The sequence below is a fragment of the Cinclus cinclus genome, chromosome 19, assembly GCF_963662255.1.
Source record: "Cinclus cinclus chromosome 19, bCinCin1.1, whole genome shotgun sequence".
Taxonomy (NCBI): domain Eukaryota; kingdom Metazoa; phylum Chordata; class Aves; order Passeriformes; family Cinclidae; genus Cinclus; species Cinclus cinclus.
In genome coordinates, this window is record NC_085064.1 from 9,126,163 (window position 1) to 9,153,983 (window position 27,821).

Genomic DNA, 27,821 nt, shown 5'->3' on the forward strand with positions numbered 1-27,821 from the left:
CCTGTAAAACACAGCACAAGATCCCCAAATCCTGATCAATTTTCCTGGAATATTTACCCTGTAACATTCCTATGCCTCTTGCAGTCCTACCCCGTTCCATTAGAGCCCAGCTCCTCCTGAGTCCTGATCCCTTACCACTTCTAAAAACACTTCCAATTCCTCCTGATGGTCAATTGTAGGAGCCAGAGGATTGGTAAAGATATTATTTGTGGTTTTTAAAAAGTATTGTGGAACTCAGGGTGTTCTCACACACAGCAACACCCAAACAGCTCAGAATGCTTCATAAAATGAGGACTGAATTTAGCAATAAATTATCCACCAAAAGCACTGGGGGAACTCTCAGAGACGCCTTTCACTGGCTATTTCTGTTCACTTTGTTATAAATATAAAATGATGATAAAATTTGCTTTCTACAAGAGGTTTTGATTCTGGAGCGTTTTCTCATCTTGGATTTACATAAGAATTACAAGTCTGAAATCACTTTTTGCTCAGTTGTAAAATAATATAGGTAAAGTTCTGTAAATATTCTGCTTTATTTTGGACTTTTTGTTCATTTAGACAAACAAGGAACTGATTTTAAAATGATTTTAAAATTCATCTCTTTTCATCAAAAATCAGGTTCCAGTTTCAAAATACATGAAAAGAGATGGTTCTTCCCAAAAGAGGCCGTTGAGGCTGTGTGACCCTGAAGGAAGGATGCTGCAGATGCTAAAAACCTGCATGGATTGAGAAGGAAACTGGATACACCCATGGAAGGAAGATACACAGATGCCAGTAACTAAAGAAAAACCAGCTCAGGAGGTCTCTGAGTGGCAAACAATGGTAGTTTGGGGGGCATTAAAGAAAAGCCTCACAGCTTCTTGTGCTGGTGTTACACTTTTCTCAAGGCATCTCCTTTCAGCTGCTGCCAGGAGGAAAAACCCCAGCCAGGCACAAAACCAGCCTGGAGAGAGTTTTCCTCTGGTCTGGCCTCAAGGTTTGCCTCCTTCTACCCCTCCACACTTGAGCAAACATAAAATCATGGAATGTTTTGGGCTGGAAAGGACCTTAAAGCCCATCCAGTGCCACCCCAGCCATGGCAGGGACACCTCCCACTGTCCCAGGCTGCTCCCAGCCCCAATGTCCAACCACAGCTGCTCTGGGCACCCTGTGCCACTGCAGATCCATCCTCACTTTGCTGTGCTCCAGGGGGATGTGTGACAGTGCTTCCCAACAGGAAGCACTTGGGGGCTCTCTCTGGGTTTGTTTTTATGCAGGAGCTGAAACAGCCACTCATTTCTTTGGTCTCTGCACCACACACCCTCCAGTAACCCCTGCTCTCCATCCCCCCAGCACAGGGGGAACAGAGAGTGGCCTTCCACCAGTATCCAGGTGCTCTGAGCCCCTGGGACACCAACTCTGGAGCCAGAAGAGGTGGGTACCTCGTTTTTCTCGAGGCTGCACTCTGACATCACTTTATCTCCTTGCTCCTGGAAGGTGATGATGATTAACGCCACAAAGATGTTGACAAAGAAAAAAGGGAAGACAACAAAATACACCACGTAAAAGATGGACATTTCCATCCGGTAGCCAGGGCTGGGCCCCTGTTCCTCGTAGGTGGCATCCACCGAGTGCTTCAGCACACTGCAAGCAAATGCAAAGAGAGAGGAAAGGTCAACACAATCCCTGGGAAGCACCCGGGACCCCCTGAGAATCACTCCCTGGCCTTCACTCACGTGCAGGGTTTCCCACATATGCTCAGGAAAAGCTTGGTCACATCACTGAGGCTGGGAAGAAGTTTTCCTGGAGGATATTTTTAGGGAAACCCTTTGTTCTCACCATTCTGCAGAATGGCAGAGATTTGCTGTGCCCAGATCCACTGATTCCCCCTGGCCAAGGGGAGAGGATCCAGCTGGATCTGGCTTCTCTTGTCTGGTCAACAAGGATGGAGTAAGAGTGGGAAAAGAGGAGTGTTGATGACATCCAAGTAGGGGAACACAGTGAGGGACTGGAAAAGGGAGGCTGATGCTGTTTTAGTCTTTTTTTTATGGAAGAGTTGAACGTGGAGGCAGAGAAGCCCTGGCCACACACTGCACTCCACACGTGCCAAAATAAAGTCACGTGCTGAACAGGGAATGTCATTTGGAGACTGTCACACCCAGCAGACTTTCAGCAGAGCTCACAACACTTTCTCCCCTTCATTTTCTTACATTTGCATTATCAAATTCACCCCTGAGAAAGGTGTGTGAGTTCAGAAGCCTGAAGCAAGAGCTGAAAACTTTCTGAGCATCCCTGTGCAAGCTTAGAAGGGCACCAAGGAAAATGCAAAGCTCTGCCTGCTGCTTCACCCAAGAACCACACAAAACTTAGCTGATAAAAGACTTTTCTCATTTCCCAGGTCACCTGCTGTCCCTCAGAGCTTTGGGGACCTGCTTTACCTGCACCATCAGCCCCTGCCAGGGCCGTGTACTCACGTTGGCCACCCTTCCCCTGTGGACACGGTGAAGAGCGTGAGCAGAGCCCAGAGCACATTGTCGTAGTGGAACTCGTATTTTTTCCATTCCCTGGGCTGTGCCTCCACCTCATTTTTTTCATAATCGAGGTACTGACCCCTAGGAAAAAGAGATTCAGAGCCAATGAGATAATTAAATCAGATGAGGCATTTCTCAGCACTCAGGAGTATTGGAAAGCCCCAGCAGCACAGTCTGGACTGTGCTGTGGGTTAAAGACAAAGGGACTCCCTCAAAGTCCATGGCAGAAGTAAAGGCCAATTTTTGAGCCAGTTTTAGCCATGGGAACTGGACCTGAGGTCTGAAAATGAAAGAAATTTTAATCAGGGCATTCATTAATTCATTAGGCAAAGCCAGCCATTAACACCATGCCTGCCCTTCAATTGTCTGACCCCACAGAAAACTTCTGCTTGATGGGGAAGCATCTCTGGCTCCTACTCCAGGGTTGGACCTAACTTCTAAACGTGTCCCACTTCTAGGGGCCTAGCACATGGAGAATCTTCTCCAACCTACCCTATTCTGTAATTTCACATTCCTTTCTGTAATTTATCTGCATTTTTCCAAGGAAGAACTGCAGTGACAGCGCCCAGGATCCCACCAGGGACATGCCCTGCAGGTGCCAGGCAGCAGGAGAGGGATGGGCAGAGCAGGGCAGTGCTGAGGAGGTGCTTTGGGTGCCAAGAAAAAAGCTAATGAGATGCACATTGTGGAGTAACAGTCCTTGCCAGCCTGCTGGGAAGGACAAAACATGACAGGGCTTTTAAGATATTCACATCTCATCCCTCTCCTTGCTAATTATTAGCTCTTTAACATCCCACGCTTCTGATTATTTATTCAGTGTGTTTTTCTAATTCATAGGAGCTCTAAGAATCGAGGCAACAGGTGGAAAGAGGATTCACACTATCAAAATCCCTTCTCAAAAATCACAGCCAGCTTTCCCAGGAAAGAAGCTGCCTCCCTTTAGCCTGAAGATCAGAGCCAGGAATGACACAGCTGATAAAGGAGAAGAAGGGAAAATTCACCTCCAGAGTGCTGTGCTGAATTATTGCTCTTATTTACAGGACACTGTTCCCACGCAGGAAATCCCTGCCTTGGGGCCAGCCTAGGGAAGCTGCTCCCTCCCACATTCCCTGCTCCCAGCTGTACCTGCAGTCCTTCTCCAGCTCCTTGGACTCGTCCGTGCAGTAGAAGAAGCGGCCCTTGAAGAGCTGCACGGCGATGACGGCGAAGATGAACATGAAGAGCATGTAAACGATGAGGATGTTGAGGACGTTCTTCAGGGAGTTCACCACGCAGTCAAAGACAGCCTGGGGGTGCAGTGGGACAAGGTCAAGGGGTGGGAAGAAAGGAAAAGTTCATCCAAAATCTTGGCACCACCATACAACCACACGCTCAGAATCACAGAAGGGTTTGGGCTGGAATGGAACTTAAAGATCATCTCCTTCCCACCTCGCCCTGTCCCAGGCTGCTCCAAACCCCAGTGACCAACCTGGCCTTGGGCACTGCCAGGGATCCAGGGGCAGCCACAGCTGCTCTGGGAATTCCACCCTGTGCCAGGGCCTGCCCACCCTCCCAGCCAGGAATTCCTCCCCCATATCCCACCAAAATCTCTCTCATTTGGGACTCATTACCCATCCCACCACCCATGGATGCTTCAATGGATTTTTACTTCCCAAACACTTCCCAAAGCTGTGAGAAATACCTCCAGCTTCTTTCATCTCCCGCTTTATCTACAACTTTGGCTGTGAATTTTATAATACTGCTCATAACATTTATAAAGACAATCACAGCTTGTCAAGACAATATTAGTCCTGAGCAAACATTTCATTATAAAATGAATTTGCACTTGTTTTGATTTTACTTCCAGTGGCTGGGTAAAAGCTGTTGGAATAATAAGGAAAAAATATCAGAAACAAAACAACCAAATGCTTTGAATAAATATTTTTCTAAAGAGCTGTCTGTCAAAATGAGGTGTGACTAATGTAGTCAGCACGTGCACTCCTGAACTCCCTGCAAAGAACTCCTCAAACCCATTTCCTATGTGCGTATGAGGCTCTGATTCATTACAAGTAATTTGCAGTTTCATTTTAATCAGAAGTTTGTCATAATACCAGAAATTGAGCAGTCCCTGCCTAAGCAGAGGGTTTGTATAATCCTGCTCCTGTTCCTCTGAATGGAATCATTCACAGAATGACACTCCTGATGCAACCCAGAAATCCTGATGGAAATCCCAGTGATCAGCCCAGAAATCCTGATGGAAATCCCAGTGATCAACCCGGAAATCCTGATGGAAATCCCAGTGATCAGCCCAGAAATCCTGATGGAAATCCCAGTGATCAGCCCAGAAATCCTGATGGAAATCCCAGTGATCAGCCCAGAAATCCTGATGGAAATCCCAGTGATCAGCCCAGAAATCCTGATGGAAATCCCAGTGATCAGGCCAGAAATCCTGATGGAAATCCCAGTGATCAGCCCAGAAATCCTGATGGAAATCCCAGTGATCAGCCCAGAAATCCTGATGGAAATCCCAGTGATCAGGCCAGAAATCCTGATGGAAATCCCAGTGATCAACCTGGAAATCCTACATGAAATTTCTACATGGTTCAACATTAATGTTTCTTTTCAGATAAATTCAGTGTGCATAAAACTAAAATTATTTAAGCATGAATGGTGGGCTATGACAAAAGCAAATCTACAGAACAGCTGACCCTTATTTTGATGTGAAAACAGGAATTGTCAAACACATTTTCACCCTTCCTAAACATTCATTGCTTTTTCCCCAGCTCTCAGAGAGAACAGCCCACAAAAGGTACTGAAGAGTCCCTAAACCTTAGAAATTACTGAGTTTTGTTAACTCTTTCCATTTTCTCTTTGCAGGGCCTGGCTGTACCTCAGATTGCTGGTGTTGGATAAGTAATCACAGGTCATTAAATTTATTTTATTTTTTAGATCAGTGTTCTAGGGATAAATCCCTGAACTATGGATTCTTGAAGAGAAAGATGAATAAATTAAAGCTTCTCCCATAGCAATGACAAATCTCTTTGAACAGCCCATGGAAAACCTTGCAATATTCATATTAAATTCTCTAGGGAAAGCCAAACCCTCCCAATCCCATTTCCTCCTTTATCGCATTGAAAAGCATCCCACTTACAAACTGTAATTCAATTTATTTGTGGGGTTTTTTTCTATTTGTAGAGGTTTTATTTTCACGTGGATTCAAAAGAGTCCCTAACATTGCCCATAATGTTTGCACAAGCACCAAGTGTTTGACATGTGCTCAACATCTGCCCAGCTGTGCTCATCTGGCAAAGAAATTCATTGCAATGAAATCACAGCAACAGAAACAACTCAGATTAAGTGGAGTCCACCAGCTTCCACTCAGAACAGCCAGAAACCTCCAAAGAAGGAAAAATTTGGGTTATTTTCTAACCTTCAGTTTTGGCAGCCGTTTTATGGTCTTCAGAGGCCTGAGCACCCGCAGGACCCGCAGGGACTTGATGGTGTTGATGTCCTTGCCCTTGGTTCCTCTGCAAGGGAGAAAGAGGCACAAGAACAACAGAGGGAATCATTTGCTTCCCAGGTCACTCACTGGGATATTTGGGTATCCAGGGTGGCTTTGGTGGTGGAATTGCTTGGGTTTGGGATGTTCTGACAGGTTTTGTGTCCATCCTCATCAGGGCTGCAGGCAGGATGACCCAACCTCACCTGGGATGTCTCCAGCTGCACAGAGGAGAAGGCTGGGGCAGGACAGGGTCCTGGCAGGGCTCAGCCACAGGTGCTGGCCAGGCTTTGTCACCTCCCAGCCACTCGTCAGGACATGGGACCCTTCCTGCTCTGACTCCACAGCTGGACAACGCTCCCAGCCAGGGCAGCGGCACCGGGACAGGAGGTTCAGCTTCTCCATCCCGTTCCCAGCAGGAGAAGGGACAGAGCCACACCTGGCTCTTCCCTCCCAGCTAGGTGAGGCAGGGGGTGTTCCTGGGTGAGGCAGGGGGTGTTCCTGGGTGAGGCAGGGGATGGTCCTGGGTGAGGCAGGGAATGGTCCTGGATGAGGCAGGGGATGGTCCTGGATGAGGCAGGGAATGGTCCTGGGTGAGGCAGGGAATGGTCCTGGATGAGGCAGGGGATGGTCCTGGATGAGGCAGGGGGTGTTCCTGGGTGAGGCAGGGGGTGTTCCTGGGTGAGGCAGGGGATGGTCCTGGGTGAGGCAGGGAATGGTCCTGGATGAGGCAGGGAATGGTCCTGGATGAGGCAGGGGGTGTTCCTGGGTGAGGCAGGGGGTGTTCCTGGATGAGGCAGGGAATGGTCCTGGGTGAGGCAGGGGATGGTCCTGGGTGAGGCAGGGAATGGTCCTGGGTGAGGCAGGGGATGGTCCTGGATGAGGCAGGGGGTGTTCCTGGATGAGGCAGGGGATGGTCCTGGGTGAGGCAGGGAATGGTCCTGGATGAGGCAGGGGATGGTCCTGGATGAGGCAGGGAATGGTCCTGGGTGAGGCAGGGGGTATTCCTGGTTGAAGCAGGGGGTGTTTTTGGATAAAGCAGGGGATGTTTGTTCCTGGTTGAAGCAGGGGGTGTTTTTGGATAAAGCAGGGGATGTTTGTTCCTGGTTGAAGCAGGGGGTGTTTTTGGATAAAGCAGGGGATGTTTGTTCCTGGTTGAAGCAGGGGGTGTTTTTGGATAAAGCAGGGGATGTTTGTTCCTGGTTGAAGCAGGGGGTGTTTTTGGATAAAGCAGGGGATGTTTGTTCCTGGTTGAAGCAGGGGGTGTTTTTGGATAAAGCAGGGGATGTTTGTTCCTGGTTGAAGCAGGGGGTGTTTTTGGATAAAGCAGGGGATGTTTGTTCCTGGTTGAAGCAGGGGGTGTTTTTGGATAAAGCAGGGGATGTTTCTGGATGAAGCAGGGGGTGTTTTTGGGTAAAGCAGGGGATGTTCCTAGATGAAGCAGGGGGTATTTCTCCGTGCACTTCTCTGGCAGGAACTTTATGCCAAGACGGTTTGGGAACCTTCCTGGTGAGGGACAGAGCTCTCCTGGGGGTCAGAGCCTGTTCCCTCTTCCCTGAGTCTCCCCTGGAGGACATGCCACCAATCCCATGCAGGAACATGTAATATGGCAATATATTACATGCCTGGAACAGTGCTGGGCCAACTCCCCACTCAGGCATGCAGGTGCTGGCAGTCACATTTGGGTTTAGGTTTTGTTAAAACCGAGTGCAAGGCTCAAGAATGTTCCTCTTGGTAACATCAAGAGGGGTTTTAGGGGAAGGATAGAGTTCTTTTCCTCGTGCACTTCCAAAATAAAGAAACAAAAGAAGACAAGAGGTACATCTTCTTCCAACCCCACAGCAAAACAACGACATTCCCTTTGTTTCACATGGAGTGGAAAATGGGATGGAAATCTGGAACAGAGTTTTATTCATGGCTGGAGGTTTGGCTCTGGGACTGTGCTGAGAACACAGGTGGGAATGATGAAGAGCGTGTGGGACAGATGCTGACACACCTATTCTGTGCTCTCCAGGCTGCTGAACATTCCTCTTCTCCAAGAGGTGAATAATGGAAATCCGAGAGACCCGAGAGACCCCCGGAGGTTTGTGAAGGACTGCAAAGCTTCCCCAGCCTGCCCTACACCCTGTGCTGAGGGACGAGCACCAGGAGTGGAGGAAACCACCCAGTTTTGTGGCTGCCTGAGCCTGCTCAGCCCTGCAAAGGGACTTTTTGGAAATCCATCCACTTCCAAAGGATGAAGAACTCGCTCCTAACCCCATACTACTCAATAGTAATGCTGGGCAGGAATCTCCAACCCAAACCCATGTTCCTGCCTCAGCTGCAGTCTCAGGCATTGCAGTTGTCTGGAAATGCAGTAAGAGGGAGACACAGGAGTTTTTGGAGGATTGTGGGTTGTATCCCAGGGATGTATAACTTGAGGAGAAATTTCCTTTCCGTAAGATTTAGTAGAAGTGGAGGAGAGGGGGAACAGGACAGAGAGGTCCCCGACCTCTCCCTCTCTCATCCTTCAGGGCTGTTTTAGGGCCATTTTAATCCATCCCAACTGGACCCCGATCATTGACGTGGCTCTAAATCCAGGCACTAGATTTACTCCCGGAGCTACAGGACTAATTTAAAGCCACAAAATAACTATTAAATATTTTTTTTAAATAATATTCAATTCTGATGCGATACCTTTGATCTGCTCTAGATGAAGCAGGCACTGCCAGCAGAGCTTTTACTGCCTTTCTTGTCAGGTTTTAGCAGAGCTGAAGGTCTGGCCTAGGCTTGGCTTTGGAGATTTGCTTTCAGCTGTGTCCCTGCCATGGTCACCTGGGTGTCACCAGAGCCAGCAGCTGACCTGGAGCTCCCCAGTGTGACTCCCAGCAGTGCCCTGGCTGCAGAGCAGATTGTTCAGCCTCTCCAGGAGGGTGGGAATGGCAGCAGGGAAGCAAAAGGGGAAATGGGTCATGGCCAAGGAGATGCCACAGCAGATCCCACCTGTTCCAGGGCTGGTGGCCACCCCATCCCCGGGGCTGGCCCCGGTGCTCCCTGCACCCCTCTGCTCTGCCAGGCCCAGCAAATCCCCTGCACTGCCCCTGAGCAAAGCCAGGGAAGCCGGGGAGCTGGGGAGGGTGGGGTGAAGGAGGAGTGAAGGGGAGACTCTCTGGGCCATGTGGTTGGGGCAGCAGGACGGGGAAGAGGGTGGGACACAGGACACCAAGCCCAGAGCTCTGCTCTGTTCCCCACCAGCCCTGGCCACGCTTCTGCTGTGCACATCATCCCCCAGCCCAGCAAAGCTCAGCTCTGCTCTCCTGGGCTCTCTCAGAAGCCCAGAATATTCCCACATGGTGCCTTGCCCTGCTCCTCACTCCAGGAGACCCGAGCGTACGGCGCTGCTCTTGTGCCAATTAACAACTGCACTAACGAGAACTGAGACACGGCTCTGCTCTGCTCTGCTCTGCTCTGCTCTCCCAGCGCAGGCTCCATGCCTGAAGCCAGAATTTCTGTGGATTTAATATTCCCAGGAAGGTTAAAGAGACGTGGGGCAGAGCAAATCCTCGCTCCTGCTTTTCCCTGGGATGGGAGAGGCGCGGATGAGTGAGCTCAGAGGTGGAGCAGACAGCTCCAGTCACACGGAATTCTTTCTGCCTCAGCAGAGGACACTAAGAAGGGCTGACTGATTTTTTTCCATTCAGCCACTTAAGTGAATAAAGAGCGTGAGCCAATTAAATTTTAATGGGATTTATGCTCCGAGCCATATAGAGAATCCTGAGGAAAAAAAAACCTCCCATTTCTTGTCACAGTAAGGCCCCTGCTATAGGAAAAGCTTTTCCTGGTGCTCTGACCTAGAGTGATGCAAATTGCATTTTAATTAAAAGGATCCTCTGCAACTCTTCTGTCAAATAAAACCCTAAGGGTTGGGTTTGGGTGTTTTTAAAACCCTCTCTGCCACTATTGGGGTTTTATTGCTGCTTTCATACAAAGCCAGATGTCCAAGAAAATAAAAGGTCCAGATGGAGCTGGGGTTCAGTGAAAAGGTGTATCCAAGCACACATCTGACCTGAATATTCCTCACGACAAAAACAAATTGCCATGGAAGGACAGGGTTTTAATTGACTGCAGAATAACAACTGCAACATTCAGGAGAGCTGAATCTTGAATCAGAGCTAAAGAGGAGCACAGGATAATGGCAGACAGAAAAAAAAAAAAAGAAGAAAAAATAAAGATAATACCACTAAAAAAAAAATTGCATTAGATCAATTTTGGGTGCATTAGGCCAGTGCTGTTTTGTTATTTTCTGTGTCAGTTTGCTGCCTGTTTATTTAAAACACTAAGAATATTTTAAAAGAGCTTTGCAGAGCCTTTTCCCCCTTTAATAAATAAAAGAACCTTTAAAAATTTAGTGGTTCTTTCAAATGGAAGCTGTTTGTTCCTGTTGCTGCTGCCAGCAGCTCTGATTTCAGGTGACATGGACCTCTCAGAGTTCAGGGCATCAAAAATTCAGGGTGAGCTGGAGCCTCTGCCTTCTGTGATTGCCTGGAATCCTCCTGGCAGAGCGAATTCCTCCCTGGAAGAGTAAATGAGGTCACCCCACCCTGCCCAGGCACAAAAGCACCCTCTTCCTGCCCTAAATCCTCTGCTTTCCTAGAGAGAAGAAGGAACCAAGTGCCAAATTTCCTGGACCACTTTTCTTGGCATCCTTCTCCTTGCTGTGGAGGATCCCCTTGGAGCTCCTGGGATGTGGGGACAGAGGACACAGCTCTGCCTCCCACCCTGACAGCACTGACAGCAAAACTGCCACTTGCACAGGGTTAAATACAATTTTTAGAACCTCATTCTTCACAAATCACCCCTGCAAAAAGCTCCCTGAGCTCTGTTTGCATGGCAGAGGCTTTCCTCAATATCAGAGCCTGGATCCCAGCTGGGTCACTAAATTAGTCCTGGAGCTTCCAGCTTGGCTATTCAGAGGTGAAATCCTCTAAAAGAGACTCAAACTGCTTTAGACCTGGTTATTAAGATTTTCATGAATTGTACCTCACCCATCAGTGCCCACTGAGTCAGCCCCTCAAATCTTTTTGGTACAGATATATCTCCTTGTGCTTTTTGATTCTCTGGTTTGGATTTCTGGTCAGTTCCTATCTCTGCTGAAGGAAAATCAGGATGGATGAGGAAAAATAATACATTTCACTGGGTAATGAGCAGTAAAGGGACAGAGGGGTCGATGTGATGGGTGGAACACGGCTGGGTTGTCTCCACAGTGGCAAAGTGTGTGGACACAAGTTGGACAGGCAAAACAGAGCAGCAAGAGACAGGAAGAACATATTACCCCATGAAACTCCTAGAGAGAGATTCCAGCGAGGAGAAGACAAAGAAAGAGCAGAGTCAATGACAAACAGAAACATCAGAGAGATCCCCCAGCCCCTGGCCCGCTCCCACCAACTCCACAGGATAAACCCGAGGGGAAGGGACAGAAATCCCACATCCCCTACTGGATCAGCCCTTCCACTGGCAAAAACACCTCCCTAGCTCTCTTCTCTCCCGCTTCGGGAGGGATAACCTCCAGTATTTGGGTTTTTTCCAAGAGCATCCTGAAATTCTGGGCATCTCAGCCACCTTTCCTCTGTTCCAAATTTTTCCAGGCCAAATCTTTGCTGCTCCCCCTCAGCTCTTCCTCCCAAGTACATTCTGCACCTGGAGCTGAGATTTTGGTGACAAGTTTTCACAGGTTTTTTGTTTGCTTCCATTTCCCTAAGGACTCAAACGTGTCTGGATGTTTGTGGCATGTTTATCTCCAGAAAAAGAAAGGGATTTCTCTTTGAAATGCTTTGCTAAATGGAAGACATTAGTTTATTATTGTCATCATCATATTATTGTTCCCAGCATCACTCTGGGGGTGTTGTTTGAAATTTACTTTTTATTTTTTTTTTCTAACCACAGAGCTGCTTCTAAAGAGCTGCAGGCAGAAAGAAAACCCATAGCTGCTTTGAGAGCTGGATTTTATCAGTCTTGTACCAGTGACTGATACCATCTCAGATGCTTCAATTAACACAGGCTGCTGCAGTATTCCAGATGGGAGCATTTCAGGGAGATCTGTTACACCCAGGTTTTTAGGGGTGGGTTAATTCAGCAAGAAATTGGTTCACATCACCTTCAGTGGACAGTGAGGAGTCCAAAACCATGAATTAAATCCCACCTTGCCTGTGACAGTGGTGGGTTCTTGCAAACAAAGTGGTGACAGCCACGTTAAATCCCATTTTTAGTGACACTGGGGAGGGTGATGGAGCTGTAGGATTTGCTGGAAAAATCCAACTGATTGAACAACAGTCTCCACAAGCTCCTTTTTGGGATGATCAGCATTCAGTGGGCTCTGTGTGTCCATGTGGTTTAAGCAAACCAGGAGCTGGGCCTGAGTGACAGCTCTGCCCTGTCAGGATTGAGAACTGGAAGAGGGAAAAGTCATTTCCTAGGAATGACTGATTTCCCAGCTTTTGGGAAAGGCTGCGGGGATTCCCTGGGTTGGATGTTCCCTACTGGAACAGGGGTGGGGAGCAGGGCTTACCGAAAGCAGAAAAATCACAGAAGAAATTCAAATTTTCCTGAGTCTCACACATAAGCTCGTCTGACTTTAATCTGGGAGACAGAAACTAGGCAGGGTTTATGCAGTCCCTGGCTGTAACACCCTGCTCAAAACTCACTCACAGTGGAAAATAAAAGCAGCTTGGGGCACCTATTATAAAGCACAGGCAGGGGATGTAGAAGTAATTTATTTAGAGGCTGATGAGGTGCTGTTAGATATTCATGGACCAGCATCAGCAATAGAAGAAAACCTGAGCACGAAAAGCCTCGGAAGGATTAAAAATTATTCATTTTAATGCATAACTCAAGCAAGGAAAATCTCCCTCAAAAGAAAATCGTGTTCAAAGATTAGGTGTTTTAAAGGCAGAGCCTGAGGTTGGTTCTCAGCACAGGGAGCTGCTCTGAAGGGCTCCCAAAATTCTCCTTCTCCCATCAGGCTTGGAAGTTTGAATTCCTGATAGAAAAGGGAAATTCTCATGGAACCCCAGACTTTGAGTTATGTTGTTGGTTTTTTTTTTTTTGTGATTATTTTACTTCTCTACCTCTCTTCAATTCAGAAGAGCTTTGTTAAATTTTAATGTTGTGACATGGCTTTTTTAAGTTAAATTTGTGGTTAACTCAGTCTGTCTTAAGTCTGAAAGATGTTCCACAGATATATTTCATGTGCAGGGAAGCAAAAATGCCCTTTTGTCTAGTCAAGCTTAAAAAACAGCTTGGTTTTGGATATTAAATTTTAGGTTAGCAGGACATTCACCAAGACAACATTGCTTAGGACAGAGCAATCAGCTCCTCCAAAAATCTGATTTTTAACAAGGGACATAATGTTTAAAAAAGGGTGGGCAGCATACCTTTGAAAACAATATGTTGGATACTATTTTCTCCAAGACCTAACTAATTTGGTGAAGGAAGAGGCACAGCCCAGATTTCAATGTCCCCAAAAATCACACCTAAAATATCAATCCTGCCCATCCACTTTTTGGTCAATTTAACTTAGAGGGTTTATTTGTATTCGGCATTTGCACTGAAGAAAAGCAGGTCTAAAACCCAAATCTCACAGCCTCGATGCGACAGGAAATTTTGACAGGTCGGAAAACAAAAAATTGCTGAGGAACATTTTAGCCGGAAGGCAACTTTTGTGCATTTTTTTTTTTTTTTGTGCAGAATTGAGGGAGGAGCAGGGATTTACCTCTGTTAAATAAATTTCTGAAGCAGCCCAGCCACGCTGTGCAGCTCCCTGACAAAGGTGGATGCTTTTCTCATTAGCGAGTGGAACGCTGCTAATTCTCATTAGCAAGTGAAACAATTTCCTCTTCTCTAATCATCCTGTCTCCAAACGTGAGTGCTGGGCTGCTGAACATTCCCCTAATTACTCGGGGCTAATTTAGCAGAAGATTAAACTGGTCATGTCCCGTTGCCTGTTTCCAGGTCTCTCCTATTGTTTCTCAGGAAAGGATTTGCAAACAACAATCCGAGTGGAAAATTTCTTTCCATTCTCCAGCTCGGCTCCTGAAGGTTGGAAGGACACGCATTGCTTTTCCTCTGGTTGTTTCCAAAAAAAAAAAATGGGCTCGAATGAGAAGCTAATCTTAATTTTTAAAGTTATTTCTCCAATTCCCTCTATTGTTTGTCACTCAAAATCCTCCACGACGTGAAAGAAGAACGCGGGTATTATTTAAAGGCATAAATACAGAGTGGGGTTTGAGGGAGGGACCACTAAAAGTGAAACTCAGTGGAAATACAGAGAGAGGAGAGAAATAGCAAAGGTTTTTGAACCAGAAATATCCACAACTCTGGAAATAAGGGTTTGCCAAGAGTTCACGGAGTTGTCAGCTGATTTCTTGAGCTGTTTTTTCAAAATGAGAGCAATTCTCACAACTGGAGACACTGGACTGCCACAAAGCCTTACAGGGAGTTCCTGAGAAGAACTTGGCCACAGAGTCACAAGAATCTTGGCTTCGTGTTTGAATGAGCAGTGAATGGACTCAGCCTAAGGCTGGGAGGATTTATACAGGATTCCACAACACAAATTCAGTTGGGTTTATTCTTTTCTTCCCACCCCCACAGCCCGCTAGCTATGAGAGGAAAAAGGGCAGGCACAGAACATTTCACTGAGAAATGGAGCCACAAACATTGCACATCCACTGTCCCTGTGCCGGGATCCTGCCCCCCTCGCTCGTTCCCTGGGATTTGGGAGGAGAAGGAAAATGAACTTACGAGAAGGCAAAGGCCACCAAGGCCCCACTGACCACAATGAAGTCCAGGATATTCCACAGGTCACGGAAGTAGGAGCCAGGGTGGAGCAGCAGCCCCAAGTCAATCATCTGCAGAGAAAACCCAGGAAAAGGAAGAGTTTTAATAAAACACGGCCCAAATCCGCCCTGCCGAAGGGCAGGAGAAGGTTCTGGATCAAAGGACTCTTCACAAATTGCTGAGATACTTGGCCAAGCTGCTCCTCTCTAACAGGCAGGAAAATTCTCCCAGAGATGAAGCTCAAATCAATAAACCACAACCAACAGCTGTAGAAATGAGGGCTCCCACTGCTCCCTAGGGCTTTTTGCACACACGTGCATTAATCCTGCTTTTATTCTGCATCTCTTTTGCATCTTGCGCTGACAGGAAAACCCAACTCCTGCCTTACCCCAACACTGAATCCTGACTTTATGGAATTGTGCTCTCTGGGAAGTTACTGCCCCACAATCCTGGCAAAACCTGTCACCCTGCCAAGTAAAAAGATAATTCTCAGCTTTATGAAACATGCCAAACCAAGAATCAGTTGTTCTTAATATTCCTGCTCAGTGCCAAAGGAACAGGGAAGAATCAGGAGTGTCTCAGGAAGGTCTGGCAGCCCCTGTTGTCTTCCCAATTCTTATCCTCTGACACAGCCACAGTTCCTAAAGATATCCTGATTTTCCTGCATAAAATATGAGATTAAGAAAGCCAGGAGAGCTGCTGCCTCGGATGGTGAGAGCTGTTCCCAGGGTAGAGCTCTCCATCCTTCCCATCTCTGTCCTGCCCCACCTTTTCTCCAGCTTCTCACAAATAAATCTGAAAGAGGAGGTGAATCTTTCTGCTTGGAGAAGTTCTTACCTTGATCACCATCTCAAAGGTGAAGACTCCTGTAAATATATAATCCAGGTATTTCAGAGCCTAAGTGGGAAAGGGAAATGTGTGTTAGGGAAGGCCACACACTGAAATAACCTGCACATGAGCAAGGAGTAAAATACCTAATCCAGCAATGGTCTGTCTGCTGGGAAGGACAAAAATCATCTGGTGGGAGGATTTCAGATCATTTAGGCACTGAATCACCTTATTTAAAGCAGCATTTTCCCAGTCCTTGCCACACTGCACCCAAGGCTGGCTCCAGTGCACCTGCATTTCTGGCAGGTTTACAGAGGCAAAAGGGCTCTTTCAAAACGAAATGTCTGATCATCCTTTCCTCAGGAGTTTATCCAGCAGCTTTCCCACTGCAGAATGGAGTGCAGCTTTGCAGCTCCTCCAGCAGAGCCACAGCAGCCACACAACCCCTGATTTCCCAGCTCTCAAACTCAGATGTGGTTGAAGCAGCAGAAAGGGACAGGAATTTGAGCATTTTGATAGTGAAACAAAGATAATTGGAGTGTGCGCAGTGGTTTTGGTTTACTAATTTGAAATTTTCTTGTTGTGAGATAGGATTAGGAGGAAGGTAAAACAGGCTTAACTTTAAATGGTACAAAGAGAAACTTTATAGCTAGAAATTATAAGAAAAAAACTTCAAATTAAAACTTTAGACTACTTTTTTTTTACACGCTGTTTTTTCACACTGAAAAGGTATAGAAAACAATTCAGTGAGTTTACAATTTTTAAAATAGTTTTTCACTAATTTACTTGGAAGAGGAAACTTTCTTTTTTACGTCTATGGAGATTTTTCTACAAGAAACAGTTTTGTTGCAGCTTTGATGTTATAGTGATCAGTTGCCTGGGAGAATGGAAATTTGATTACTATGTAAAAACACATTCTTTAACTAACAGGTTTTTTAATATATTGAGGACTATATCAACTTATGAGGCACCCTTTAAGGACTATAATAGTTTAAACAAAAATTCACTTCATCTTTGAAAACAGGTTTTCAAAAAGAACCTCTGAACCTTTGTTTTTTTCTGAAAACAGAGATTTTTTTTTTTTCTTTTCCTTCTTTCTTGGAGACCAGCAGGGATGTTCTTACTATTTAAACTTGGGGGATCACAGTAATTTTAATTTCTGTTTAACACTAATGCTTCTGCTCTACAGTTAGAACAACTATATGTACCTTATTTTTCTGTGTTATAGGGAAACACATCCTTGTCAGGTACAAGGGAGACTGCCCAGGTCTTGGCAGGTAAATATTTCAGGAAACTTTTCCAAACCACCAGAGTGCGTTAGCAAAGCCAGCTCTAATTCTGCACTGCCAGCACAGGGCGTTATCCTGAGCTGGGAGCGGACGCGGCACGTGCTGGGAGGAGAACAGCGCCCGAATTGTGGGGATTTTGGGTGGCACTCACGTCATTCCTGGGGGACTCAGCTTGGACAGGGTCCTCTGCAGCCAGGGCGATGCTGCTGAGGGCGATGACGATCAGGATCACCATCTCAAAGTAGCGCAGGTTGACGATGTAGTGGAACAGGCGCCGGATCCTGCGGGGACAGGAGCACAGGGAGGGGTCACAGTGAGGGGGGAGACCTGGCACAAACCCAGCAGGAGCAGCACCTCTGGCGTTCCTGCTGTAATAATGGGAAGAGAATTTAAAAAACGGGCTTTGAATTCCAGTTTGCGGCAGATCTGTGGTGAGAGTTCAACACCTCTGCACGTCTCTCTACCCCGTCTGCAAAGCAACAACATCCATTCATCTCTTCATCTCTTTATCTACTTATCTCCCTATCTATTTATTTCTCTATCTATTTATCTCTCTACCCATCTGTCAAAAGAGCACTGAGAGCTTTCAAGCATCCACACTCAATTCTACAAATTATGTTTATGGCACTTCCCCGTCCTTCTCCCTCTAACTGACAGGTTAACGCCCTGTGAGTTCAAAACAAGGTTTGAAATCTTTTTAATGTCAACTAATCCCTTTAAAATGTTGAGGCTCTCAGCTGAATCTGCATTTGTGGCTCTGAGTGTTCCTCCCACCAATTTCTCTCTGCCTGCACTTTCCATCAACTCATACTCTACAGCACAAATACTTTACAGGAATAGATTTGATTACTTCCACCTAATCTTTTTATTGACAAATTGTGTCCAAGGAAAGTGGTAAATGCTTCCATTTCTAAGCAATCCAAAGCTCTTCACAAATGGCAGCTAATAATTCCTTCTGACCACAATTCCCAAATCCTTAACTGCACACAGAGCTCTGCATTTTCACCATATCTGTCAGCTGAATAAAGGACTTAGCCCAAGAATTAAATTATAGATTTAACTCACCAACAACTTTGTTATCTGAGAATGTATTTCAGCTCCTCTATCCTATTTTCTCTTAAGCAAATATCTGAACAGTGAGAATTAAAGTCTATTTTTCACATCTACTTACAAACTCCTTTTCTTTGGCTTGCTAATGGATTCAGAGTGGAAAAGAGCTACAAATACCAAGGAAGCAAATTTGATAGAAAATAACCTGCAGAAAAGTGCTTTTGTGGACCCTTAACTGTGGTTTTCAATCTGCCAAGAGAAGATGATCATCTCGGTGCTCCCAGAACCCACAGAAGCGAAAGGCAACATTTCCAGGAACATTTGTAGCCATAATTCCTGCATCAAACTCAATTCATCAAAGCAGTAACAAACCCCTATTTTTAGCTCCTGATCATTCATAACCAGCAGTGGGATGTGGGAGCATTTGTGAACTGCCAGCGGGGCTGGAGAAATCACAGCCCTGTGTGCTCCAAAAGAGTGGTGGCACTTGGGAAAAAAGGAAATTTATTTCTGCTTCCCTGAACTGTTTTCCCCTCTGGCAGCACCCAGGTCACGGATCCCCAGCAGGGTTTGGAAGGAGATGGCAGCACTGGAGTGGGGAGAAGCTCTGGCCCCAGAAAGAGCTCTCTGGAGGAGTTCCCAGCAGCCAGAACACCTGGGGGATGCAGCTGGCGCTGCACCTTGCCCAGAGGAGGAAAAACAAGCTGCTCTCATTCCTGGAGTTTGGGTTTTAGCTATTATTCTCCCTTGGCTTGCTTGTAACATGTTTTTTTATCCCAGTGAACTTTGTTTTACCAATGGTTTTTCAGCACAGCTATTTCTTTTTTTTTTTTTTTTTTTTTTTTCCCCTGGGGGGAAGTGTAAACTGGAGGAAGCTGAAACAACAAAGTAAGTGAAAGAACCCCCGGATCCTGGACTCTTAAAGCTCAGAAGGTCCTAAGTGGGATGAGGGGAGAGAAAAGAAGCAGCCATAAGGAAACAAGGAAATTCTGCTGCTTCTCTGCCTGCCCAGCCCAGCCCTCAGCTCAGAGCCCCTGGGCTCAGCACCTCTCACTCCCCACCAGCGATGCCGCCTTGGCAAATCTTTCCCAGCTCATTTTTGGTGGTCACTTCACAGCAGAAAGACCAAATATTAGGGAAATACCATTTCCTTATCCATCCAGACAGAGGCCAAACTCCATAATCCTAAATTGGCTCCCTAGGTCAGGGTCCCAAGGCTGCCAGAGCTCCAGGAATGTTTGGACAACCTGGGATGCCCAGGGTGGCATTGTTGGGGTGTCTGTGCAGGACTGGGAGGCAGATCAATGATCCTGGTGGGTCCCTCCCAGCTCAGGAGATTCCGGGATGCTGTACAGCCTGTCCAGGGACTGGGGGTGCTTCCACCACAGGGGCTTTTTGGATGTCAAATCTGAGAACTCAGAGCCTGTCTTGTTCCATGACTGCACAGAATGTCACAGTCCTCAGCAGCAGGAGGAGAACTCATCCTTCTCTTAAGTCCAGCTGCCAAAGAAGGGCCTGAGCTCCCCTTTGGTATCTGGGCAGATAGAAATTCTGAGATGTACAAGTTTACCTGAGCCAGAGAGAAACCTCTGCTCCAAGGGGATCTCCACAAGTTCCAAACACCCTCCCTTAAAATGCTTAAAATGACTCACAGCCCTTCATGCCACAATAATTCCAACCCCTCTCCCCGCTGATCCTGCAGCCCTCCAGAGCAACAGATTCAGAATTTCCAGGCTTTGAGTCCAAAGCTCCCCAGGAGGCAGCGCTGCCTGAAGGGGAAGAAATGGCCAAATCCCAGCAGATCCCACAGGCTGCACTCCCAGCCTTGGCAAATAAAAAATATTCAGGTTTTTCCCAGAAGTTCAAAGTTTGCAGTGATGCAAAATCACTTTATGGAAAGAACAGGAATTCCAGCTGAGGAACCTGCAGGAATTTGCTGTGATCCAGATAGTCCTCAGCCTGTTATTCCAGATAAAATCTTTTCCCAACAGAACCTGTGCTCCCACTTTTTGGGATCTACATCAGCAGTGTCTGCCTAAAACATTTCATTTTCCCTATCCTGATAATTTATGCCCCCAAGAAAACTAACAGAACAGCATCTGGCCCACAGAAATAAGCTTTTATTTCATGTCCCAAGGTGTTTTCAGAGATGAAAATCCCACTCAGTTATTGCTTGGAAGCACCTGGAGCCCCTAATTGGTATTAGAAGAACTTACGGGTTTGTGGGACTGAGGATGAACATGGAACTGTAAGGCAGGATTGGTTTAGGCCCATTTTTCGTCAAGTCATCGACGTCCTTCTTCTCCTCTGTTTTGCTTTCAAACTCCACGTTGTTCACTGGAAATGGGAATTCAGGGAGAACACAAAGGAGAGGGTTAAAAATGGATCTGCAGCCTTCCTGCTGCCTGAACAGCTGGAAAGGCAAACAGTGCAGCTGGGAGAGCAAACAGCCTTCGGAAGTGCTGATTAAATGGGATGAACAATCACTGCATCATTATCAGGAGTGAGGCAGCTCTGCCCCTCCACTGCTGATGAGCCACGGAGCAGGAACAGCCAGGAAATGAAACCATGAGCTGATTTATCCCAGAGCTGCCAAACTGGGGCTGCAAATCCCATCCCAAAGAGCAGAAATTCTTAGTGAGAGGGATCAGCTCGGGATCCTTGAAGGAAAATAAAAAGGAAGTTGGACCAGCCTCGTAGTTCAGTGTTCTCTCCCACGGAGCAGGAGCACAACTGGCTTTGGAACACATAGAAGAGCAGGTTCATGGATGAGGTTTAATAATCTGGGGGCTGAGACTGCTGAGCTTCTCAGATATAGGAAAAGAGATATGGGAAGGACTTCTTGGGCATCCCATAGCTGTGCCTGCATCGTGCACCTCGGTTTGGTCAGAATTCCCCATGTGCAAAGGTCAGCAGCTCCATCCTGCAGCAGATTTTGGGATCTCCTTCTCTAAGATTGCACCCAACCTCCCTCCCAAAGGCTGGAAATTCTCCAGTTCTCATCTGACTTCACTTGCAGGGGGTTTATGGAATAATCTACTGAAGACAATTTCCCATCTACTAATTGGGTAACATTTCATGCTGCAAATACTCTTCTTAGACACATATAAAGGTTCTTCCATTAATTCCCAGGGCCTAAAGTCCAACAATCCCACCCTTTGGAATGTGTTTAGTGCAGGGCTGTTATTACTTTTTATCTTATTTTTCAAGAAAATGACATTTCGTTGTGTTTGAATGACATATTCAATAAGCTCTTTATTGGATCTCCAGTCAGATCCAGAGGAAATGGCCAGGAAAGGGAGAGGCTGATAAATCGTGATTGACAGAAAGTCAGCATTGCACTACAGGAAAATTACCATTGAATAGGGGAAAAAAAGGAGAAAGAAGAAGAAGAAGAAGAAAAAAAAATATATATATCTTGTGTCTGACAACAGAGTGAAAAAGCACAGAGATCCTGCCAGATCTTGGCTGTGCCTCTTGGAAAGCAGAGTCCTGACAGCCTGAAGTTTAATGTGGACCTCTTGGATTTCATACTGGGATTCTCCTCAGCTCTCCAGAATTCTCCAGGCTGTTCCCACCCTGCCAGGGATCAGCCCCAAGGTGGTGGGAACAGGCTGGCGGTGGCTGGGCACAAGGATTTGGGACCGTGTGTAAATCTGTGCTGGGAGCTCTGGACAAGGACAGGAGGGTGGATCTGCTCCAGCTGTGATACAGAAGACTGTAAAAAGCTCTGGAATGTCGCAGGATCCCAGAGCAGCAGGATCACACAGGGATGTTGTCCCTGCTCCTTCACCTTTCACCTACACAAAGGGAGTGGCCTGGCTGAGCCATCTCCAGGGAATCTCAGGTGAGTCCCAGAGCCACCAGGCACCCAGGAACCCTTGCTGAGTTCCTGCAGTCCGTGCGGCAATTACAGATCCTGTCTCCAAGTTCCCTGCCTGCCTCTCCCGAGGACGGCAGCACCCAGAAGAGCCCCCATCACTCCTTGGAACTTTCCATTTCCTGCCAATCCCGCAGCAGGAAAAGCAGGGGACAGAGGCACTCACTTGGAATGACAGTGGTGTCCCCTGGAGGGGCAGTGATGGTGACAGGGATGTTCACAGCAGTGGTTTTGTCCAGGGGGGGCTGAATCATCCTCGTCACATTCTTCTGGTTGTCAGCATCCTCCGGCTGCTCGGGCACCTTCTGCAGGTAAGTGCTGGGCAGGGTGTGCACAGGGACACTCCCAGGGCCACTGCCACTGCCACTGGCCTCCAGCTCACACTGGTTCTCCCTAGGAAAGAGCAGGATTTGTTCAATATGGCCCGGGAAAGGTTTGGAGAACACGTCTCTGATTCTGCACCTCATGCTGGGTTTGTTTCCTCCATGGAAATCCTTTATAGGACAACCTCTGACAGCAAAATTTGGGTTATATTTCTCTGAGATCTCCCAAGCCAAACCCAATCCCAGCATTAGGAGGGGACTGTGGCACTGGACATCCCTGGGGTCACTTTAATGATGCTCCTAAGATCCATGCGGCCCTTGCATGTAGCAGTGCCCTGAGCCACTCCCCAGAGCATTTGCTGGATGAATCCTGACACGCTGCTCCCTAATGCTCTCCCCAGGACTTATTTAAATGTGCTGATTCTCTTTCCCAGCTTGGAACTGTTCTGGAAGGTGGCTGTCAGCAGCTAAATGGCTCCTGCTCTCCTCTGCAGCAGCAGCTCTGCTCCAGTTAAGAGGAAAGTGAGCCCGTGCACATGAGCGCGCTGAACAGCAGGCAGAGTGTTTGGAAATTCAGCTGAAAGGAAGATAATTTAGACAGGAAAATTATTATCTCAGTGCCACTCACGGCTCTCCACGGTGACATGAACTCTGTTCTAAAGAATCCCAGTGCAATTTCTTTTCCATCAGACTAATAAAGCTGAAAAGGCAATCTATCCTTCTTTATTAACTACTCCAAATGCTTCACCAGGGCTGTTTTTCTCACTTGACTTACATAAGAATTAAAGCAAATGGGGGCTATCGTTGCTCTTAATGGAAGAGGCCATGTGCTGGAACAACTGGTGGTGCAGCTGAAGGCTCCCCATTAAAAATGAAAATCAAAGGGCTGTAAGCAAGGCTGGCTGAAATTTAAAAAGACGTCCCTCAGGAGCTTCCTTCGGAAGCTGGGAAATTCTCTGCTCCACTTGGTGTCCTACAGGGCCTGTTGGTATTTACAGCAAGGATATTTCCTGCCTTAAACCTGAGCTGGTTTATGAACCAAAATCATCTTTGGGAGCCTCTGTCACTGCTGACTGAGGCAAAAGAGAACTGCAGGTTGTGGTGGGGGCTGGTGTAGGGACAGGGACAGCAGGGAATGCCACGGGGAGGGTGAGAAGGGATTTTCTGGAACGCATCTGGGGCTTTGTGAGCCCCGAACCGACCCGGGCAGGGTCTGGCAGCACTCACTCACTTGGGCTGGTGATTCCGGTGCTCCTTCTCGCCAGCCTCCCCCTCCTTCTCCACACCATCCTTCTCCACGGACTCGTAGGTGGACAGTGCCCTGCTCCTGAGCCGGTGCCGCCGGTGGGGCTCCTCTCCGTTGTCCCCCTTGGCCCCGGGCTCTCCATCCCTGTTGGCAGAGCGGGGCCCAGCGCGGTGCCGGGAGCGCCGCTCACCGCGGGCACCGTTGGCAGTGCCATTGCCCTCCTTGCCCGGCCGGTCGGACGAGTGCCGGTGGCTGCGGTGCCTGCGGTGCTCCTTCTCGGCCCCTTCCTCCACCGAGCCCCGTCGGTGGTGCCTCTTCCCCCCTTCCTGCCCCCTGTTTCTGTCGCTTTTCCCTTCCTTGCTGCCCCCTTCCACCTCCTTGCTGCGGCTCCGGTGCTGCCTGTGCCTCTCCTCCTTGTTGCCCGCCCCGGTTTCACCGCTCTCATCCTTGGTCACGTCTCCCTTCTCTTGCTCTCCCAGCTTCTCCTTCTCCCGATGCCGGTGGTGCTTCCGTGGTGCTTCTGCCCCGTCGGTGGAGGTTGGTTTGGGGTGCTCCACCACCTCCTGGACATCCACGGGGCTCAGCTTGGTGATGTTGTTCCTGCCTTCGCTGCGGGGCTCCACGACCAGAGGCCGGTCCAGGTGGGTTTTCATGTCGGGTCGGATGTGCAGGGTGGTGGCGTAGCGGACGCGCTCCTCGGGGTCCAGCTCGTTGTACAGCGCCTCGCAGCTGGCTCGGAAGTTGTGCATCCGGATCTGGCTCGTCCTCTGCTCCCAAACCGACTTGGATTTGGAGGAATTCTGCTGTTTGCTAAGGGTGGGAGAAATGGGAGAAGTCAGCACCCGACTTCGCGCCAATTCCCTAAATACCAACCAAAAAAAAGAGGGAATTTTCAGCTGAGGTGGGGAATTAGAGGGTCGAACCAAAGGAGTAACAGGGATGGAGAGAGAACATGAGCAGGGAAAGCCAGCGGGATCATCCGTGTTAGTTTGCCCACACACTATGAAATCAGCCTTCTGGAAAGGAGTTATTCTGCGTTTCGAAAATGTGGAAGCCTTGGGAATAGTCTGAAGGATTAAAACGTCAGCACACAAAAATCACACACCCCAGCCAGAGCTTTGGAACAGCCCACAAAGTTTCCCAAAATTAGCAGCACTTTTCTCCCCACCTGGAAATATCTGGATCAGGAAATTAGCGGTGGGCAAGAGAAGTTAGATCAGCAGGAGGAGCAGGGAAAATGAAACCTGTCCCTGAGGATCTGAGCCTGCCACCAACCCCTTCCCCTTCCAGCCAGCCCCAGGGGTTGTTTTCCAGCTGTGTTGCCCTGCTGGCTCATGGTTCAGAGCCAAGTCTAAAACTGCTCTAAATCCACAGCATACTTCCAGGTGAGCATGGACCAGCCAGCCCACACATCACTGGAGAATGGGAAACTGTCCTGTGCACCAGGAAAAGAGCCCAGAGAGACGGAGAGTCACACACAGATCCATAAAAGATCCTGAACTGGAAGGGACCCACCAGAATCACCCAGTGCAGCCCCTGTCCCTGCCCAGACCCCTCAACAATCCCCCCTGTCCATCCCTGGCAGCGCTGTCCAAACGCTCCTGGAGCTCTGGCAGCCTCGGGGCCGGGACCATTCCCTGGGGAGCCTGGGCAGTGCCCAGCACCCTCTGGCTCAGGGAAGAACCTTTCCCTCATCTCCAGCCTGAGCCTGCCCTGGCCCAGCTCCAGCCGTTCCCTGGCTCCTGTCCCTGGCCCAGAGCAGAGCCCGGAGCTGCCCCTCGGGAGGAGCTGCAGCCCCGGGGAGCTCTGCCCTCAGTGTGCTCCAGGTGAACAATCCCAGTGCCCTCAGTGTGCTCCAGGTGAACAATCCCAGTGCCCCCAGTGTGCTCCAGATGAACAATCCCAGTGCCCCCAGTGTGCTCCAGGTGAACAATCCCAGTGCCCTCAGTGTGCCCCAGGTGAACAATCCCAGTGCCCCCAGTGTGCTCCAGGTGAACAATCCCAGTGCCCCCAGTGTGCTCCAGGTGAACAATCCCAGTGCCCCCAGTGTGCTCCAGGTGAACAATCCCAGTGCCCTCAGTGTGCTCCAGGTGAACAATCCCAGTGCCCTCAGTCCCACATTGTGTGACCCCTTCAGACCCTTCCCCATCTCAATATCTCAAGATGAAGATGAGATGGGAACAACTGGAGACACCAGCTCAGCTCTGTCACCTCTTGTGACGAGGACACCTCCTCTGGCATGGCCTGAATGCTTTGATTTTTCAGCACAGCAGTTGGGTTCTCACCACCACATTCTAAGTGGCCATAAACCCAACCAGGGTTTGAAGGTTGTGAAGGGAAGACATTTTCCTTTCCTCCTAAAAACTGCAAGTCAAACTCTGCTTTTCACTGGCTGCCAGGGCAAGTTCTGGATTTGACCTCGTGGAGGTTCAGCACTTATTTTCCATTTTTCCTTAATGAAACTTTTTCTAGCAAAACAAGGAAAGGCATTTTCCTCCTCCCAGCCTGCTCTTACTTCTCCATTCCCCACACCTCAGCGTGAGCTGTGCAGCTGGAGGGAGCAGAGCCCACATGGGAGGCAAACACAACTTCCTTACGCATTTTCTGATCTCTCCTGGCAGTGGAAAAAAAGCAGCTCCTGCGTGTTGTGGTGCTGATTGGGACTGTCTGGTTCTGTCACCGTGTGCACACCCTGGGGAGGTGACGTCCAGCCACGCTCATGTGGCACAGTGGGAGCTGTCAGAAGGGTTTTGTGTCGCTGGGCTCTGCTGGGGAATCGCTTCTTTACCGAGGCTGCTGCTGCCTGGTGGTGCTACAGAGGCAAAAATTCACTAAAACCCTCATGAGAGCACCCAGGCAGATGTGAAGAAACCTCATTTAATCCCAAAATCAGAGCCGAACACCAAAATTAAATATCTACACCCTGTTGCCAAGTTCTGGAGTAATTTTCCAGCAGCCGAGTCCCCCATTTGCACCACAGCAGGAGAATAAGTGATAAAGATCACAGTTCTAAATGTAAATAGTACCAGAAGGTCCTGGAGAAATAACTCGGAGCCCTATTCTCCCCAAATCCCACATTCAAGGGAGGACAGGCTCCTCCTGAGGGAGAGCCCCTCCAAGCTGGCACAAGGATGAACAGCCCCATCACAGTGGGCACTCACCACTTTCTTTAGCTCAAAATTATGAAAAATTAAAATATTCTCATTCATCAGCAGCTTTCCTTGGTTTGAGAAGGAGTGATGAACATGCAGAGCCTCTGACTGCCCAGCCCTGCTGCCCTGTCCAAGGATTTCCCATGGGAAGGCACAGGAGAAGCTCTGCACAGGCAGCAGAGGTGGAGCTGCCTGGGATGAGCATCCTGGGATGTCTTGCACATCCTCTGGTGTGGGTGGGTGCCTTACTCTGCCATGCTCCAGGTTTTAGCTCTGCTAAACCCAACTAGGCTACAAATCTCTTCAAGCCCAGACTCAGGGAAAGCTCAGGGATTTTCCGTGCCTGGCTGAGCTCCCTGAATGCTGCCACAGACACCTCTGTGCCTAGGGAATATTCCTCACTCCATAATGAAAGTCCTGGGGTGGGGACTGGCCTCTGTCCTCTACTTTGGGCAGCTGATAATCAGCTTTAATGATTAATTAGCAAAGTGTCTTTGTGCTGAAGCTTCCAGTTTATCTACAGCCCAAGGGCAGAGGGAGGAGCACAACCACCCCTGCTCCATCCTGCGCTCCATTGCCACGGGTCAGAAACAGCAGGGCTGGGACAAAACGCCTCAGTGTCCCTGCAGTGATTCCCCAAAGCAAAACAGTGAGAAAATCATCAGGCAGCTCCCACGGACACCGCCTGTCCCTCAGTGCCTGTGCTGAGCCCATCCCAGCCCAGCAGAGTCCCCTCGGGCAGGATGGATGTGGTGAGGAGGAAGGCTGGGATTCAGGGCTGATCCTCGAGCTGTGCCACTGCAGGAGGGCTTTTGCACTTGTGCTTCAGTTCCACCAGGGACATAAATCAGCTTTTAAATGATCTCTGAGCCGTCCCCACTGCCCATCACTCAGGGCTAAGTGAGAGGTGCTGCCGGGGAACTGCACCCCTGAGAACCTGCAGGAACCAGGCAGGGCACACATCACCCCAGCCTGTTCTGCTCTGATCCCTGTGTAAAACAGGCACTGACATTCCAACCTGGAACTTCCCAGAAGCTGCAAATGAGCTGCATCCTTAACGCTGACACAAGTCACGGAGGCGAGTGCCAAAAACCCCGGCACAAAGCCACCCGCTGGCTCTGGGCACCAACACCTGCAGAAAGGAGCTGCAGAGGCAATGCCTGCACAGCCATTCCTCTTTCCACAGGGAAAACACTCCAGATTTATCTTCTCTTAAAGGCAAATCAGGATATAAAAGCCCAATCAGGAAAACAC

General features: G+C 48.4%; 1 protein-coding gene across 1 annotated transcript in view; it reads right to left on the reverse strand.

Annotated features, from left to right (window-relative positions):
• LOC134051787 (voltage-dependent N-type calcium channel subunit alpha-1B-like) overlaps positions 1-27,821 on the reverse strand; it is a 288,493-nt gene that overhangs the window by 52,665 nt on the left and 208,007 nt on the right. Inside the window, exons 20-29 of the mRNA XM_062505763.1 lie at positions 23,401-24,225; positions 22,013-22,239; positions 20,183-20,303; positions 17,068-17,197; positions 15,637-15,696; positions 14,764-14,870; positions 5,920-6,016; positions 3,636-3,796; positions 2,454-2,591; positions 1,422-1,623 (exon numbers count right to left, since the gene is read on the reverse strand). Of these exons, the coding sequence (XP_062361747.1) occupies positions 1,422-1,623; positions 2,454-2,591; positions 3,636-3,796; positions 5,920-6,016; positions 14,764-14,870; positions 15,637-15,696; positions 17,068-17,197; positions 20,183-20,303; positions 22,013-22,239; positions 23,401-24,225 (2,068 nt within the window). The remainder of the gene's footprint in view (positions 1-1,421; positions 1,624-2,453; positions 2,592-3,635; positions 3,797-5,919; positions 6,017-14,763; positions 14,871-15,636; positions 15,697-17,067; positions 17,198-20,182; positions 20,304-22,012; positions 22,240-23,400; positions 24,226-27,821) is intronic.